This window comes from Eretmochelys imbricata, chromosome 6 (assembly GCF_965152235.1).
Source record: "Eretmochelys imbricata isolate rEreImb1 chromosome 6, rEreImb1.hap1, whole genome shotgun sequence".
Taxonomy (NCBI): domain Eukaryota; kingdom Metazoa; phylum Chordata; order Testudines; family Cheloniidae; genus Eretmochelys; species Eretmochelys imbricata.
In genome coordinates, this window is record NC_135577.1 from 95,463,126 (window position 1) to 95,480,656 (window position 17,531).

General features: G+C 44.0%; 1 protein-coding gene across 1 annotated transcript in view; it reads left to right on the forward strand.

The window, feature by feature from the left end:
• The window catches only part of TSHR (thyroid stimulating hormone receptor), a 227,977-nt gene extending 211,351 nt beyond the window's left edge, over nucleotides 1-16,626 (forward strand). The window contains exons 9-10 of the mRNA XM_077820386.1: nucleotides 13,607-13,795; nucleotides 15,225-16,626. Coding sequence (XP_077676512.1) covers nucleotides 13,607-13,795; nucleotides 15,225-16,626 — 1,591 coding nt within the window. The remainder of the gene's footprint in view (nucleotides 1-13,606; nucleotides 13,796-15,224) is intronic.
• Nucleotides 16,627-17,531: the final 905 nt, after the last annotated feature.

Below are 17,531 nucleotides of genomic sequence, written 5' to 3' on the forward strand. Positions count from 1 at the left end.
TGCAGCTTGGGACACTTAAATTAGAGTAAAAGGTGGATTCTCTGTCATTTGAAGTCTTTAAATCATGATTTGAGGATTTCAGTAACTCAGCCACAGGTTATGGGTCTATTATAGGAGTGGATGGGTGAGGTTCTGTGGCTTGTAATGTGCAGAAGATCAGACTATAATCACAATGGTCCCTTCTGGCCTTGAAGTCTATGAGTCTATAAATGAAGGGCAAAAACGGGGTGTCTCAAATTGAGTATTTTTTTCCATAGACTAGCAGTGTACGTGATTTGTAGATATAGACTATATTTTAATGGAAACAAATCAAATAAGTAGCAGCAGTTGCATCTCACCACCTTTCTAGATATTGTCAGCAGTGTAAGTACCAATCACTTTCTAAAACATTTTTTGTAGTAGTCTCTGAAACTAGGATTGAGCAGTAATGAAACAGGGCAAAACCCATCACCATGCCTTCTGTATATCCTGTCAGGAAGATCGCCATAAACTTACTGTGAAAATTCTGTAATGTTAGCCTTCAGAATTAGGTGTTTGACATAAGTTTACTGCTGGTGAAAGACGGTAGATTGACAGCCCTGGAGAATGAAGACACCTGTTTATCCACAAAACAGGTACAGCATAAACAGTACACATTTCCCCACATTTCCTGGCCCCACATTCCTCTGAACCTAGAAATAACACCCCTTGGTAATATGCACATGTGAGGGAGTTCAGCAAAAATTGGTTTTATTCCACTCCTTATACACCAGATCCAGTATTTGCAGTGAAAGCAGCTTTGTGGTGAACCATAACATTTTAGATAATGCAAACTATTTCAATTTTAATGTCTCTTTCATTATTTGACTAAAACAAACTGTGAATCCCAGCTGTGTTGTAATCCCACAAAAATGTTTTGAGATTGTCTAAGCTTCATCATGTGTAAAAATGTGCTTAAGGTCAGTGCAGGAAACAAAGTCTAATTTAAAGCAGATGGAAAGGCTGAGGAATAAAGAGTGAAGGACTAATCTCCCTTATTAAATGAAATAATTTATAAATTTAATTTGAGTTTGATGTTTTCCCACACCCCCTTCATTTTATGGTTAAATGGGAGGAATTTTTCCCACTGTATGTGGCAATCTTTAGACCTTAGCTGGACTACTGTGTCCAGTTCTGGGCACCACACTTTAGGAAAGATGTGGACTAATTGGAGAGGGTCCAGGGGAGAGCAACAAAAATGATAAAATGTTTAGAAAACCTGACCTATGAGGAAAGGTTAAAAAACCGGAATGTTTAGTCTTGAGAAAGGAAGACTCGGGGGATAACCTGATAACAGTCTTCAAATATGTTAAGGGCTGTTATAAATAGGACTATGATTGATTGTCCTCCATGTTCAGTGAAAGTAGGACAAGAAATAACGTGCTTAATCTTCAGCAAGGGAGATTTAGATTAGATATTAGGGAAAACTTTCTAACTATGAGGGTTTCGTTTTGGAATAGGCTTCTAAGGGAGGCTGCAGAATCCCAGTCATTGGAGGTTTTTAAGAACAGGTTGAACAAACACTTGTCAGGGATGGTCTAGGTTTACTTGGTCTTGCCTCAGCACAGGGGACAGGACTTCATGACTTCTCGTGGTCCCTTCCAGCCCTACGTTTCTATGGTTCTATATTGTTTGGTACTTCTAAAATCTCATTTTCTATTTTATTTACTTTTACTTCCTTGGCTTTTGGTATTCCAGTCTTCTCTTTTGCATTTGTAGTGATTTTTTTTAATGGAGATTCTTCTTACTTTGTTATAAGCATATAAAAATTAATGTATTTTTACATAATTACTTTCACAATTACTCTAAATTCCCAAACACCCAACAAAATTAAATTATATTGGCTGGAAGTTTCAATTTTTAGTAGAAAATTATTTCTCCTTGGTTTGAAAACATATAATGGATGTTGAGATATATTGCCCTTAGCCACCAGGCATTATTCTCCCCACTTCCTTTCCCATCAATCATTATATTGTTCTTGGAGGCAGGGATCAGAGCTGAAAGGGCCAGAAATCTCGTAAGAGTCTGCTTTCATGAGCTTTCCAGCCCAATTTTGCAGACTCAGGTTTAAGATTCCTATCAGCATCCAAAGCTTGGGATGCTTATATGTCTCTAGACTCCAAACCTTTTGAGGTTCCCCCTCTCTTTCTCTCTCATTTTAAAACTAATATGACTATGTTCTTCATCTTTGTTGTCTGAGTAACTTAATGCTATAATTTAATAACCTAACATTAAATCAATGTGTTTATCAGCAAGCACTGCCCTAGTTCTTCAATCTCTCTGCTAGAGCTTTTCCCCATTTCTCTTATATTTTAGGTGGGGAAACCTGGTTAGTTACTTGTGCAAAGTGACAAATGAGATTGCATGTTTCCCATTGAAATATATGTTTCTCCTTTAGGAATCTCAAAAGTAAACATAGGCAATAATGTTTATTTTCCTATGCAACATTTTTCATTAATAGGCACCTCAGGTTTTTATATATTGCTTTTTACAAAGATACTTTTTGTTTGTGTTTTCATTAGGTATCCACTTTTATTGTGCTTTTCTCTTTCCAGCTCTTATTTTTTTATACATTTCTGCAGCCTCTGGAGAGTATAGTGATTCTGTATTAGTTTTGTTGTTCTGTTAAAAAAAAAATTGGTGACCTTTGTCTCCCCAAGGTAACATTCACAATTAAAATCTCTGTTTTCCTGTACATAATCCCAAGAAGTTTTTTCCCCTCTTTTGTAATGATTTCCTTTTTCTGTCTCTCAGAATAGAAAAACATTGTGTAGGGTGGTGTACAGGGTTATAACCCCGAGGAATGATGTGAAATTAGGCTGAATACAGTGGGATCTATTAATCTTCCTGATCTATTAATCTTCCTGAATACAGTGGGATCTATTAATCTTCACTTTCCTGAGGAGAGTGGGGAATCCCCATTATGGAAATGAGGGTGGGCAAGGGGGACATGCTTCCTTATATAGACTCACATGGAGCATCCCATGGCTTGAGGGAGGAGTTATGTGGCTCCTCACTGGTTAGACCTTTCCAAATAGTTACTAGCTTGTGTGGAGTGATGTCATGTTTAGATGTTTGTTGTAATTATTAGAATTGGGAGCACTGGCAGTTGGGAGTCTGAAAGGACAGGAAACAGGAAGGAGGGGGAGGAGTTGAGAGGCTGGGAAAGAGCTACAGAGGGTGTAGCAGCAGTTTGGTAAAGAGGTTTCCACTTTGAAAATAAAGTCCTGTTGAAGCTTGTTAGTACCTTGCCTGGTTGATACAACATTTTGGTGATGAGGATGGATCTTCTGCCTCTGAACCCACCTGCACCCTTTCTGCAAAGCCCAGGTGAGCTTCCAATTGCTTTTGCTACCTGGATCCATATGTTTGAGACTTATCTGCTTGCAATCAGTGCTACAGAGATTTCTGAAGTAAGAAAGTGTGCTCTGCTAATCCACTGCCTTGGAGCAGAAGGGCAGCATATATTTTATACTTTTCCTCTGAGACTGTACTCTGCATTAAAGAATTTTTTTGTGCCCAAAGTGAATGTAGTAGTAATCGCTACAGATTTTGCCAGTGTGAGCAGAAACCAGGGGAAACTATAATGCAGTATATTGCTTCCCTGAGGAGTCTAATTGTAATTTGTGACTTTGGGAATATGGCAGATGATATTATTAGAGACCAGCTCATTGAGAAAACAACCATGCTTCATGTAACAGAACGCTTACTTCTAGAACCACAACTTACACTAGAAAAAGCAATAACCATTGCTACTCAGATTGAGTCAGCTACAGCTGAAGCCAAAATAATGAGCATGGATACAGGAGGCACAGTCCAGGCTCTGACTCCTTTACAGAAAAGTTCACTACCACTGCAGACACACAATTGCAAGAGGAAAACTAATGAAAAACCACTGAATCAGCAAATTCAAAATACAGTAAAAGCATGCTTTCGTTGTGGATCCCCACAACACCTTGCAAGCTACACAGGATGTCCGGCAAAAGTAGCTCAGTGCAATCATTGCAAAAAGATTGGACATTTTGCTAAACTATGTCGCAGTAGCCAGTTCAATCAACAGGTGCATGAAGTTACAATACCAGATGTTACTGTGCTGCACATATTCCAGAACAGATAAAGTGCACTGTAAACATTTCCGCCATACCCTCAGGCAAATCACACTCTATTCAGCTAATGTTGGACACTGGCTCAACAGTATCTATACTACCTGATTCCATCTGTCTGCATTACTTTAAAGATGTGCCTCTTACTGAACCCAAACTTCACTTGGTGTGCTATTTGAAAAACTATATTCCTGTACATGGCTGCCTGCCAGTAATAGTTACTTTTGGTGATTGCTGTGTAACTGCAGAGTTCTACATTGTCCATAAAGGCACTCCTATCCTTGGCAGAGATTTATTGGCTGCTTTAAATCTCAGGGTAGTTAATGGATGAAGTGATCTTCCTCAGCAAAGCATTCTTGCGGTACACACACCAGTTTCAGCTGGGACCCAACACCAGGTTGAGGAGAAACTCGGCTGTGCTTATGGGTTTCTGCATAAAGTTAAAATGCGGAATAATGTGATGCCTATATGACAGAAGTTATGGCACTTACCATTTTCAGTCAGGGAAGCTGTTTCAGAGGAACTTAGAAAACTTGTTCAAAAGGACATTATTGAAGAGATCGACTCCTCGGAATGGGTTTCACCTATAGTAATGACGCAGAAGAAGGGTGGAGGCATTCACCTTTGTGTGGACTTAAGGGATCCAATAGAGCTATTGTGATTAGCAGCCATACTCTTCCTCACATAGAAGTATTTGCAGAACTCCGTGGAGCAAAGATGTTTTCTGCTCCTGATTTGCAGAGCGCATACCACCAGGTTATGTTGCATGAAGATAGCAGAGACCTCACAGCATTTATTACACATGAGGGACTATTCCATTTTAAATGTGTTCCATACGGTCTCACATCTGCCCCAAGTGCCTTTCAAAAAATGATGTCATTGATTCTGAAGAATCAACATGGAGTTCAGTGCTATCTGGATGATATTATCGTGTTTGGAAATACTTCTGAGGAGTATGATAATAACCTGCAGTCTGTACTAAACTGCATCAACACAGCAGGCCTCCAGCTCAGTAGGTCCAAATGCAAATTTAGACAAACTGAACTCTCCTTTCTTCTTCGAGTGATTGTTCATGTCCATTCCAAGCAGGTGTGTGCGTGCCGCGTGCACGCCAGCCAGAAGATTTTTCCCCTAGCAGCATCTGGGCACCTCCTGGGGTGGCACCTTCATGGCGCCCAATATCGAGCCCTGCTGACCCCCCCATGCCCTTAATTCCTTCTTACCGCCCGTGACGGCTAACTGGAACTTTGCTTGCTCTTGCAGCAAGCACCTTAGCAGTGTCTTTGTTCTAAGTGTAAATAGTTTTTCTCTATAGCTGTACTTATCACATAGTTAGTTTCCCCTCCAGGGGTATGCCCGGGTCTCCAGGGTTTAAACTCTGTGAGTCCTGTGGCAAGTTTATGCCCAAGAGTGATCCTCACTCGTCCTGCCTGCGGTGCCTTGGTGAGACTCACCAAAAGGACAAGTGCTGCATTTGCAAGGGTTTCTGCCCAAGAACCCTTAGGGACAGAGAGCAGAGATTGAAACTCCTGCTCATGGAGGCGGCTCTGAGACCGCAATCCAACCCGGGACCCAACGACCCGGCACCGATCACGTCCTCTTCAGTGCACAGTGCTCCGGTGCCGACGGCGCGCGAATCGGGCCAGACTAAGGACTCTAAAGCCCACTGGCACCACCACTCTTCGGGACATAGGGCGTCGGCATCAGTTCGGCACTGTTCTCTATCTCCGGTGCCGGTAAAGAAGAAGAGACTGGTGAGGGGCCGATCACCCCCCCGAAGCCTAAAGGCCCAGTGCCATCCGCAAGTGGCACAGACCACGTCCACCTCACTTCCACCCAGGGTCTCATTGACTCCTGCCCCGGCCGGGATCCAGTCAAGTCCGAACCCTCTCCGGTCCCCGGACCATCTGGTGGACATACAACCACCATCAACGCTGGAGGCGTTTGAGGCGGCAATGGACCTGATGCGCCTCCCGGTGCCGGCCTCCCCCAAAGGAGGGACAAGTCTTCGGCAACTGCATGGCACCTGTTTCACTCCAGGGGCAAGCCAACCATGATGGCTCATCGGTCTCCATCTCCGGCACCGCCCGCACAGATGCAGGAAGTGCGCCACTCCCCGGAGTCGAGTCGTTGTTTGTTGGTGACCCACGTTGCTCCTCCATGGTCTTCTTATTCGGAGACCTCAGAGTCGGAGGTAGACTCGGCTCGATCGAGCAGACTGTGCAGCAGAAGATCCCGGTTCCAGCGCAGTCGCCAACCAGACCCGGCACCATGGCAACAACAGCGGCAACCACCTGCTCAATGCCCTTTTGGACACCCTGGGCGTACCATGAGAGCAAGGTCCATGGTTCGTGCTCCAGAATGGTGTCGGTGTCCTCGGCGTTGTTTGTGCCACAGTCAGCACCGATGACGATGGCACCACCCTCGACCGGAGTGGCCCCACCGACTCACATGATTTCAGCACCGATGCCTCAGCTGGCACCGGCACGGGCTCCCCAACTGACGGCACCAGTGGAAGCCTCAGCTCCATCCCTACCAACCTCAACGGTCTCGGTCCCACCGGTTTTACCTGTCCAGACACCGGCTGCGATGCAGAGTTCTTCATCGGCGCCAGTTCCTCAGACTGAGTACCGCGTGCTGAGGGACCCCGGGGGGGCGGGGGCTGAAGGCAGTGAACTGGGTCACCTGCGGTTCTCTCTTCCTCGTCTTCACCCGATGAAGCGGTCACGGGGACTTCACCGGCCCCAGCTTTGGAGGACACCCAGGTTCTTCAACAGCTTTTGAAGAGGGCCTCCCAAAGCCTGGGGATTCAGGCAGAGGAGGTAGAAGAAGACTTAGACCCGGTCATAGACATCCTGGCTCCCTCCGGCCCATCCAGGGTTGCACTGCCATTTATCAAGTCAATAACTGAAACGTCTAAGAACTTGTGGCAAACCCCTGCTTCTCTGGCACCTATGGCCAAGAAATCTGAGCGCCGCTACTTTGTTCCCTCTAAAGGTATGAATGCCTTTATACCCACCCTCCTCCGGACTCTTTGGTGGTCGACGTGTCCAATCAGAGAGAACGTCAGGGGTTTCAAGGCTCCACCTCTAAAAACAGGGATGCCAAGAAACTGGACCTGTTTGTCCAGAAGGTCTACTCCACAGCAGGTCTACAGCTTTGTATAGCCAACCAACAGGCCATACTAAGCCGCTAGGGACATAACACCTGTTCATCGATGGCAAAATTTACGGAGCTTCTGCCCCAGGAAGCTCGGGGGGAGTTCTCTGCACTTGTGGAGGAGGAGAAGTTGGTCTCCTGAGCCTCTTTACAAGCGGCCCTGGACATGGCGGATGCGGCCTCTCGCACTTTGGCCACTGAGGTGGTTATGAGGAGAGGCTCCTGGCTACAGGTCTCTGGTCTTTCCCACGAGGTCCAACAGACCATTTAAGACCTTCCCTTCGAAGGTGTAGCTCTCTTCTCTAAGAAGATGGATAAGAGACTTCACAGCTTGAAGAACTCGAGGGCTACCCTTCGTTCGCTGGGGCTTCACATGCCTGCTACCCAGCGCAGACCGTTTATGCCTCAACCTGCTTCTCGTCCTTATCAACCCCAGAACCAACAGGACGCTCTGTGTAGGCAGAACAGGAGCACTCGGAGGAGGCAACGTCCCCCCTCTGGGCAAAACTTGGGCCAGCCGAGGGCCCCACAGGGCTCTAGACCACCCTTTTGAGGGTACAGTCGAGGACGGCTTGCCAGTTCGGCCTTTGGATCCTTCCCATTTACTTTCTCGTCCCGTCTATCCCCTTTCTACTGTGCCAGGTCTCAGATTATTTCAGACCGCTTGGTGTTGCGCACGGTAGAGAGGGGATATTCCATCCAATTCTGTACTCTCCCACCCCCCCAATGCCCTCCCCGTCCCTCTTCAGGGACCCCTCTCACAAGCAACTTCTGTGTCAAGAGGTGCAGTCCCTCCTCTCGGTAGGGGCAGTGGAGGAGGTTCCTCAGGAGCTAAGGGGCAAGGGTTTTTACTCCCGGTACTTCCTAATGCCGAAGGCCAAGGGGGGCCTCAGACCCATACTGGACCTGCAACAACTCAACAAGCACATAAAGAAACTCAAGTTTCGCATGGTCTCGCTAACCTCCATTATCCCCTCACTGGATCCAGGAGACTGGTACGCCGCCCTCGACTGGAAGGATGCGTATTTTCATATCACAGTAGTCCCACATCACAGATGCTACCTCAGATTCGTGGTGAACACAGGCCACTACTAGTTTGCAGTCCTCCCATTCGGACTGTCAACTGCCCTGCGAGTATTCACAAAATGCATGGCAGCCATTGTGGCGTTCCTGCACAAGCACCAAATACAGGTTTTCCCATACCTCGACGACTGGCTGATCAAGGGTTGCTCAGTGGCCCAGGTGGAGGCTCAGGTCGAGTTAATAAGGAGGACCTTTCTCGAGTTAGATCTCCTCCTGAACGAGGAGAAATCAACTCTGTCCCCAGTGCAGAGGATAGAGTTCATAGGCACGGTCCTGGACTCTACTCAAGCCACACTCCTCTGATAGGGAGCACAGGCTGCACTCACTGGACGTGCGTAGGGCCTTAGCCTTCTACATAGAGAGAACTAAGTCGTTCCGGAAATCCGTCCAACTCTTCGTAGCCATGGCAGACAGAATGAAGGGCCTTCTGGTATCATGCCAATGCATATGGTCATGGATAACGTCCTGCATTAGGGAGTGCTATACCCTGGCAAAGGAGCCCACTCCGCAGATAACCGCTCACTCTACCAGGGCCCAGGCCTCCTCTGTGGCATTCCTGGCACAAGTCCCTGTTCAGGAAATCTGCAGGGCAGCCACGTGGTCCTCAATACATACATTTACGTCGCACTGTGCAATTACACAACAGTCCAGGGACGATACGGCTTTTGGGAGAGCTGTGCTCTTTTCTGTGAATCACCTGCTTAGAATGGACATGAACAATCACTCGAAGAAGAAAAAACGGTTACTCACTTTCTCATAACTGTTGTTCTTCGAGATGTGTTGTTCATGTCCATTCCAATACCCACCCTCCTACCCCTCTCTCGGAATGGTCGGCAAGAAGGAACTGAGCAGGTGGGGAGTCGGCAGGGCTCGATATTGGGCGCCATGAAGGCACCACCCCAGGGGGCGCCCAGGACAACACTACAGACGCTGCTAGGGGAAAAATCTTCCGGCTGGCGTGCACGCGGCGCGCACACACCTGCTTGGAATGGACATGAACAACACATCTTGAAGAACAACAGTTACGAGAAAGTGAGTAACCATTTTTTCTGGGGCATACAATTTCACAGGCTGGACTAAAACCTGATCCAGATCATATCCTGGCAATTTCAAATGCTCCTCCTCCAACAGATTTGCAAACCTTACGTTCCTTCTTGGGTCTTACCTCCTGGCTTGCAAAATTCATTACCAATTATGCTTCTGTCATTGAACCATTACAGGAATTACTATGGAGAAGTTCAACCTTAGTGTGGACAACGGATGCACAAGTTAGTTTCGAAATGGTGAAAGACATGATTGTACATAGTCCAGTACTTGCACTATTCAGTGCTGCATTGCCCACAATTGTAACTACTGATGCTTCTGATTATGGACTTGGGGCTCTTCTCACACAACTGCATGAGGACAACACGGAGAGGACTGTTGTATTTGCTTCAAGGATACTAAATAATGCTGAGAGAAAATATTCTACAATCAAAAAAGAAGCACTTGCTTGTGTCTGGGCTACTGAAAAATGGAGAACTTATCTGTGGGGCCGCATGCTCAAGTTGCACACAGACCACAGCCCTTTGACGACGCTTACCACGAAAGGACTGGGAAGAGCAGGATACCATATTGCTCGATGGTCTGCAAGACTATTCTTTTTCAATTATGAAATGGAATATAAGCCTGGAAACCAAAATGTGGTCACTGATTGCCTTTCTTGCCTGCCTTTGCCTTCACCAGATGGTTCACCGGAGAATGAGGATGTAGTGGTTGCGCTTATTACAAGCACTCTCACTGCAGTTACAAGAGAAGAATTTCAAGCTGCTTGTTCAGCATGTCCAATTCAACAAAAACTATGGGAATCTCTGAAAAAGAGATGGCCCAGTCACCCTAAAAACCTTGACCCAGTCTTGCTGCCTTATTTTAGAGTTCGTGATGAACTTTCTTTGTTTGATGGCTGTGTGCTCCGAGGTACACACCGGCTCCTTGTGCCAGAAGAATTACAGTCAAAACTCATACACCTGGCACACAATATTCATCAAGGAATTGTCTGAATGAAACAACGACTACGGGATCTGTATTGGTGGCCAGGGATGGACTCTCAAACTGAAGTACTCATAAAATCCTGTGTCACTTGCCAAATTCCAGATAAGACAGCAGTGCTATGTGCCTTTCCACTACAGCCTGTTCCTCTTTCTGAATCTGCATGGGAAAAAGTGGTGATTGACATTGTAGGACCCTTTGATACTATTCCAATTGACTGCCGTTATGTCATCACTTTAATAGACTATTTCAGTAAATGGCCTGAGGTAGTGTTTATATAGCAAATCTCTTCTGCTACAGTAATTAAGTTCCTCTCTTCAGTTTTTAGCAGGGAAGGTAACCCCAAAGAACTGGTTTCAGATAATGGTAGTCAATTTACTTCTCTGGAATTTGAAACTTTTCTAGCACAGAGGAACATTTTACACAGAAGGTCATCCCTATATTACCCTCAAGCCAATGGGGAAATCGAATGGTTTAACAGAAGTTTGAAAGAGAGTTTGCAAACAGCTAAACTGGAAGGGTGATTGTGGATACCCTTCACTACTGATTTCTTGCAAGCATACCGGGCTACACGACATGCCATAACTCAAAGATCACCCGCAGAGTTACTGCATGGGAAACAAATGACCACTAAACTGAACATTGCTGGATTGTTAAAGGCATGACCTGATGCCCCAAACGAGGATGAGCTGAGAAAAGCAGTTGAACAGAACCAAGCAAAGTCTAAGGCTTTCACAGACAAGCGGCGGGGTGCTAAGGAACCAAAGTTTGAGTGTGGTTCCTTCGTTAGAATATGAAAACCAGGAATTTTACGCAAAGGGGACCATAAATTCACAGCTCCTCTTAAAATCATAGAGAAGAACGGACCTTACACCTATTGATTTTCTGAAGGGCAAGTATGGAATGCTTCTTATCTTGCACCTGCCTATGCACCAAGAGGAGATTATGCCAACACCCAGGCTGCATTGGATGACTTCACCGTAGTACCAACACAGCAAGACATTGCACTGGAACTGGGGATTGAGAGATGGCCTGTCAGACCCAGACGACCACCTGTCTGGACTAGAGACTATGTTATTTAGTATCTACAGTATTTTCAGTGTAATATTTCTGCCAACAGTATAGTGTCTTGTTTCATGTTTGTTCAATAATGTTTATTTTAATTGGGAGAGTTTCTTAAGAGAGGAGGGAATGTGGTGTTTAGATGTTGCTTGTAATTATTAGAATTGGGAGCACTGGCTGTTGGGAGTTTGAAAAGACAGGAAACAGGAAGGAGTGGGGAGGAGTTGAGAGGCTAGGAGAAAGCTACAGAGGGTGCAGCAGCAGCTTAGTAAAGAGGTTTCCACTTTGAAAATAAAGTCCTGTTGAAGCTTGTTAGTACCTTTCCTGGTTGATACAACAAGTGAGCAGGCACATCCCAAGAGCGTGGTTCTTTTACTGATAACTGCTAAAAGTAACACCACTGTTTATCCAAAAAGGAGAAACAGAAAAGGTCATTCTTCCCAATGGAGAGCCACTTGTGTGGGGTTTTACCAGATGGGAATGGAGTTGCATTGTCTTGCTTATCCATTCACTCTTCTCCCAGTGATGACATCTGCACAAATCTTTTGTGAGGGCTCCGGGCACAGGTTTTTGGCGAAGGGGAAAGAGATGCATTTTGCAATGTTGCTTTGCACCACATGTCTTTTCCAAAAGCTCATTATTAGTTCTTTACCTGTCAATTAGGGAACACAGTGCACAGAAAATACACTTTTATTTACATGATTAGAATCATGTTCTTTGTTAATAAAACTCTTGAAATAGCAACACTTGACATTTGCCATCTTTCTTAATATAATACAGGTTTAATATGAGCTCATGTTGAGCTTGTGAGGAACATTGCTATAGCTATGAGAGTGTTTTCTCTTAAATTGGCATATGGTTCAAGAAGCACCACTAGAAGCTAGAGGGAAAATAGCAGAAGGAGAAACTTTGTGTGTTTAAATCTATATTTTTATTGAATTTTTGTGTGTTTTGAACTATGAGCCTTAAAAGCCTATTTTAAAAGGTTTTTGTCATTCATCGTTTGCCCAAGGAGGTAGCAAAGTAATCAGTTTTAAAACCTTGAGGATGGAAAAATGGTATACAGATGTGCTAAAGGGAGCAGGGAGAAGATCAAGCGGTGGCCAGCAAATCTCTCGGCCCACACTGCATCCCGCAGCCCCCATAGGCCTGGAATGGTGAACAGCGGCCAGTGGGAGCGGCGATCGGCCGAACCTGCGGACGCTGCAGGTAAACAAACTGTCCCGGCCCACCAGCGGATTTCCCTGATGCGCCGAGTGCCAAAGGTTCCCGATCCCTGTCCTGCTCAAATTCAGATTATAGCTATACCTAGCTAACTCTCATCAGCAACTGCAGCAAATGATGGCATCAATTCTGCAGATACTTCAGTATGCTCTTAACTTCATGTGCATGAATAGAGTCAAGTGTGTAAAGTAATGCGTGTGCTTAAAGCCTTTGCAAAATCAGGGCCTGTGTGAATTAGATGAGCAAATGATACTATCATATCTGCTTCTGTTTTCAATTGTCTCTCCAAAATGAGCATGTTCTCACAGATATTGAATCTTTAAAGACTTTATTTTCAATTAGAAAGGCAAGCTGGAGCACTGCTTCTGCTGCAAGGCTTATGAAGAGCATAGCTGAGGGCCACCAATGGCAATCACAACACTCTCTTTGCAAAAATGTGTTTGAAATAGAAAACCAGTTTTAAAATTACGAAAAAAGAGGCTCTTTCAAAGTTGTAGCAATTTTTCAGGTTTGTAAACCGAAGAATAAATTAGGGAGATTATGTCATCTCAAACAAGTTGTACCCAGTGTCTCTGTGCAATCATTAATTAAAATAAACAACAAAAAATAATGCCCTGGGCTCTGTGCCGGCTTGGATTCATTCATCCCATTCACTGCACTTTCATTGTGCATTCATGCAGCCAGACTAGTTGTCTGGCATCATGATGCTGGGTGCCCTCTGAATGCTGTTTGGTGATACCCAGTTGGCACATTTCAGGCAGCATGCCAACTCCTGTCCTCACCTCCCTCATGTGTTGTTGGTTGTGTTTTAGTTTTAGTTTTGTTTTTTGTGCTGCAGCTTTCTGTGCAACTCCTAAAGTGCTTTGAAGATCTTAAATGTCTCACTCCAATCATTTCATTTGCTGAAGTTTTATTCTTTCTTTACACAGTGATGTCTCCCAGACCAGCGTTGCTGCCCTTCCAACAAAAGGACTGGAAAACCTTAAAGAACTGATGGCTAAAAATACATGGACACTGAAGAAACTACCTCCTGTAAAGACTTTTCTTCATCTAATGCGAGCTGACCTGTCGTATCCAAGCCACTGCTGTGCTTTTAAGAACTGGAAGAAAACCAAAGGGTGAGTGTTAGCAACTTCAATTAAATCATAAATCATATAATTAAAGAAGGATTAATTAATATTTTAATATATAATAAATAATGTCATAATTCTAGTTAATGGGTTTTGTAGCCATTTTTTGAAATTATATAGTAGTGCAGAGGGACAGGTTTCAAATTAATAAAAAGAAATACTTTTTCACACAATACATAGTTAGCTTGTAGAACTCATTGCCACAAGATATTTTTGAGGCCAAGAGATGAGCAGGATTCAACCCAGGATGAGATGTTTTTATAGATAACAATATCCAGAGTTGGTATAGTAAGGATTTTAAAATAACCAAAAGTCTTGGAAGGGGCATAAAACCTTGTGCTTCAGTCAGCCTCTAACTAACTCTAACTCTAACCAAAAAGGTGAGGAGGACATTTTCTTTGTGGCCAGGTTATTCCATAATTGTCTTCTGCAAGGTTGCTTGCCTGTTCTTCTGAAGGAACAGGTGCTGGCCACAGTTGGAGACAGGGTACTGAAGTAGATGGACTGCAGATCTGATCCAGTCTGGCAAACCTATGTTCCTATAAGTAAAATTTAAACTTTAGTGTAATTGGAGAGAGACTGTCATTTCAGAATTCAAGTTTAGATTTAAATGCAAACTTCTCCAAAGTTCAGAGCCAAGGGTCTTGCTCAGGCCAATCTCTGATACATGAAAAGAAAATAATTCCTATTTATAGAATTTATAGGATACCTATCATATTTAAACATTGGCATAGATAGTATATTAATGGAATTCACAGATGATGTTAGGTCATGGAGGAGTTTCAAACATCTTTGAGGGCAGAGAACTACCACAAAGGGATGTACAGAGATTAGAAACATGGGCAGAAAGAAACAAAATGAGATTCTCCTTTGAGAAAAGCAGCTCTAGTACATCTGGTGAAAGTCTGAAAGACAGTGAATGGGAGGGAGACAGCTGGGATGAGAAACACTGAAGGAAGTGTAGGGTGATAGCAGTCAGCAAATTCAATACACATTTGCAGAGTGTTATTGTAGTCAGAACATTGCTAATGCTATTTGGGGCTACATAGAAGCATTGCATCGTGGAGCAAGGTAATAATTAGAGCCCCATGTTTTTCGCAACTACAGAATAACACAAAATAAAACTAGAAACAACATGTAAAATGAAAAAACCCTGCAGTGACAATCTCAGTGACTCCTGTCCTGCAGGGCTTAGCCTGGCTCCCCTCGCTGGTTATTCTGACCTGGCATGTAAGATTGCAGCACCACTCAGATTTGGCCTGGCCTCTCCTCCATCATCATGACACGGGGCAGCCAGATAGTTACTTGCTTTTGAAGCTGAAAGAAACTCAAATGAAAGTGTTTCCCTTATCATACCTGTTGTATACAAAACGGAACTGCAAATTCCAGTGACGATTTCACCCCTGTGCTCTTTCAGAATTCTGGAATTCATGATGTGTAACCAGACCAGCAGTCACAGCTTTCGTAAGAAAAGATCTGTCAGTACCTTCAATGGCCCTTTTTACCAAGACTATGCAGAAGAGGATGCAGACCGTACTGACACAGTGTATGCTGAAAACTCCAAATTCAGGGATTTTCATGGCAACTCCCACTACTACGTTTTTTTTGAAGAGCAGGGGGATGGAGATGTTGGGTTTGGCCAAGAGCTCAAGAATCCTCAAGAGGACAACATCCAGGGGTTTGACAGCCATTACGACTATACTGTCTGTGGTGGCAGTGAAGACATTGTGTGCACTCCAGAGCCTGATGAGTTTAATCCCTGTGAAGACATAATGGGCTATAAATTTCTAAGGATTGTGGTGTGGTTTGTGAACCTGCTGGCTATCCCGGGTAACATTTTTGTCCTCTTCATCCTTCTCACCAGCCATTACAAGTTGACTGTACCACGTTTTCTGATGTGCAACCTGGCTTTTGCTGATTTCTGCATGGGACTGTACCTTCTCCTGATTGCTTCGGTGGATCTCTACACTAGGTCAGAATACTACAACCATGCCATAGACTGGCAGACTGGGCCTGGCTGCAACACAGCTGGCTTTTTCACTGTCTTTGCCAGTGAGCTTTCTGTATACACACTGACTGTGATCACCCTGGAGCGCTGGTATGCCATCACCTTTGCTATGCGCCTGGACAGGAAGCTTCGCCTTCGGCATGCTTTGGTCATCATGCTGGGTGGTTGGATCTCATGCTTTCTTCTCGCCCTCTTGCCACTGGTTGGAGTCAGCAGCTACATCAAAGTCAGTATCTGCCTGCCCATGGATACCGAAACACTGTTGGCTCAAGCCTACATTGTCTTTGTTTTAATTTTGAACATCATTGCCTTTATCATCATCTGCGCCTGCTACATAAAAATCTATATAACTGTGCGAAACCCTGAGTACAAGTCCGGAGACAAAGACACCAAAATTGCTAAAAGGATGGCTGTGTTGATTTTCACTGACTTCCTATGCATGGCACCTATCTCATTCTATGCTTTATCTGCCATTATGAACAAGCCCTTGATAACAGTCAGTAATTCCAAGATCCTGCTAGTGCTGTTCTACCCACTCAATTCTTGTGCCAACCCCTTCCTCTATGCTATTTTCACCAAGGCTTTCCGAAGGGATGTCTTCATCCTGCTCAGCAAATTTGGCATATGTGAGCATCAGGCTCAAATCTACCGGGGCCAGACAGTCTCAGCCAAAAACAGCAGTAGTTCTTATGGCCAGAAAGGCAGCCGAGGGACAGGTCAGGACTACCATGACCCACATGATGACTATCACCCTGAAATTGCGATGCAAGAGCAAATAGTTGTGGAAGACTATACGCTGACTGTGTTATAGCACCTGAAAGCATCACAACTGCAGTACAATCAATCAGATGGTAATTTACTGATCAAAAAAAAAATCCAGTGATAAGATACAATTTTTCCTAGTTGTTTTTGAGGAACATCTGTAGTGATTTTTCTTTTGAGTGAGCCATTCATTTGACTCTCCAATCTTATACTACTGTCAGTGTAAGAGAGAAGGTGCCAGTTATGATGACAATACTGGACGCATATATGAACACTCAGTATAAATCAGAAAGTGAACATATTTATATGAAATTTTAAACATTCATTCTTCTCTAATTGGCTAAAGGGAAAGGGAGACAGCATAAATTTAGGGGATACTTGTACAAATAAAATAGGATTTTTAGATTTATAATTAAAGTGGAGTTAATAAAAAAATAAAAATTATATAATGAATTTTTCAGGTTCTAGGTCAGATTAGTCAGGCTGGCTTGCTTGCTTTTTTTTTTTTAAATCAAAAGATTTATTTGTTTTTCTAATTGCCAGTTTTATGAACTGGGTTCTTTCTGCTCCTATTATCATCACTTGTAAAAAAAATTCGGCAGTTGGAATTTAATTTACAATTTTGTTTAAAATGTGTGAGGCAGAATAGAATCCAGCTGGCTTTCCCATCGCTCATGTTGCCTCACTAGGTCAAACAACAGTAAAAACCATTTTTAAAAATAAGTTAAAGAGCAGATAGTAAGGCTTTAACTTCTTTTTTCTTTGTGTGTAGGGAAAAACTTCCCGACTCTCTCTCAAATGGGGGGATTCTGACTTTTTTAGGTGAGTTTAGGGGGAGATTTATTTTATATTTCTTTTGAAACCTGTCTGTTCAGACTAATGGGTTCAGATCCCAGTTTTACGGATGGTGATAGTTACTTGCTTTTGAAGCTGAAAGAAACTCAAATGAAATTT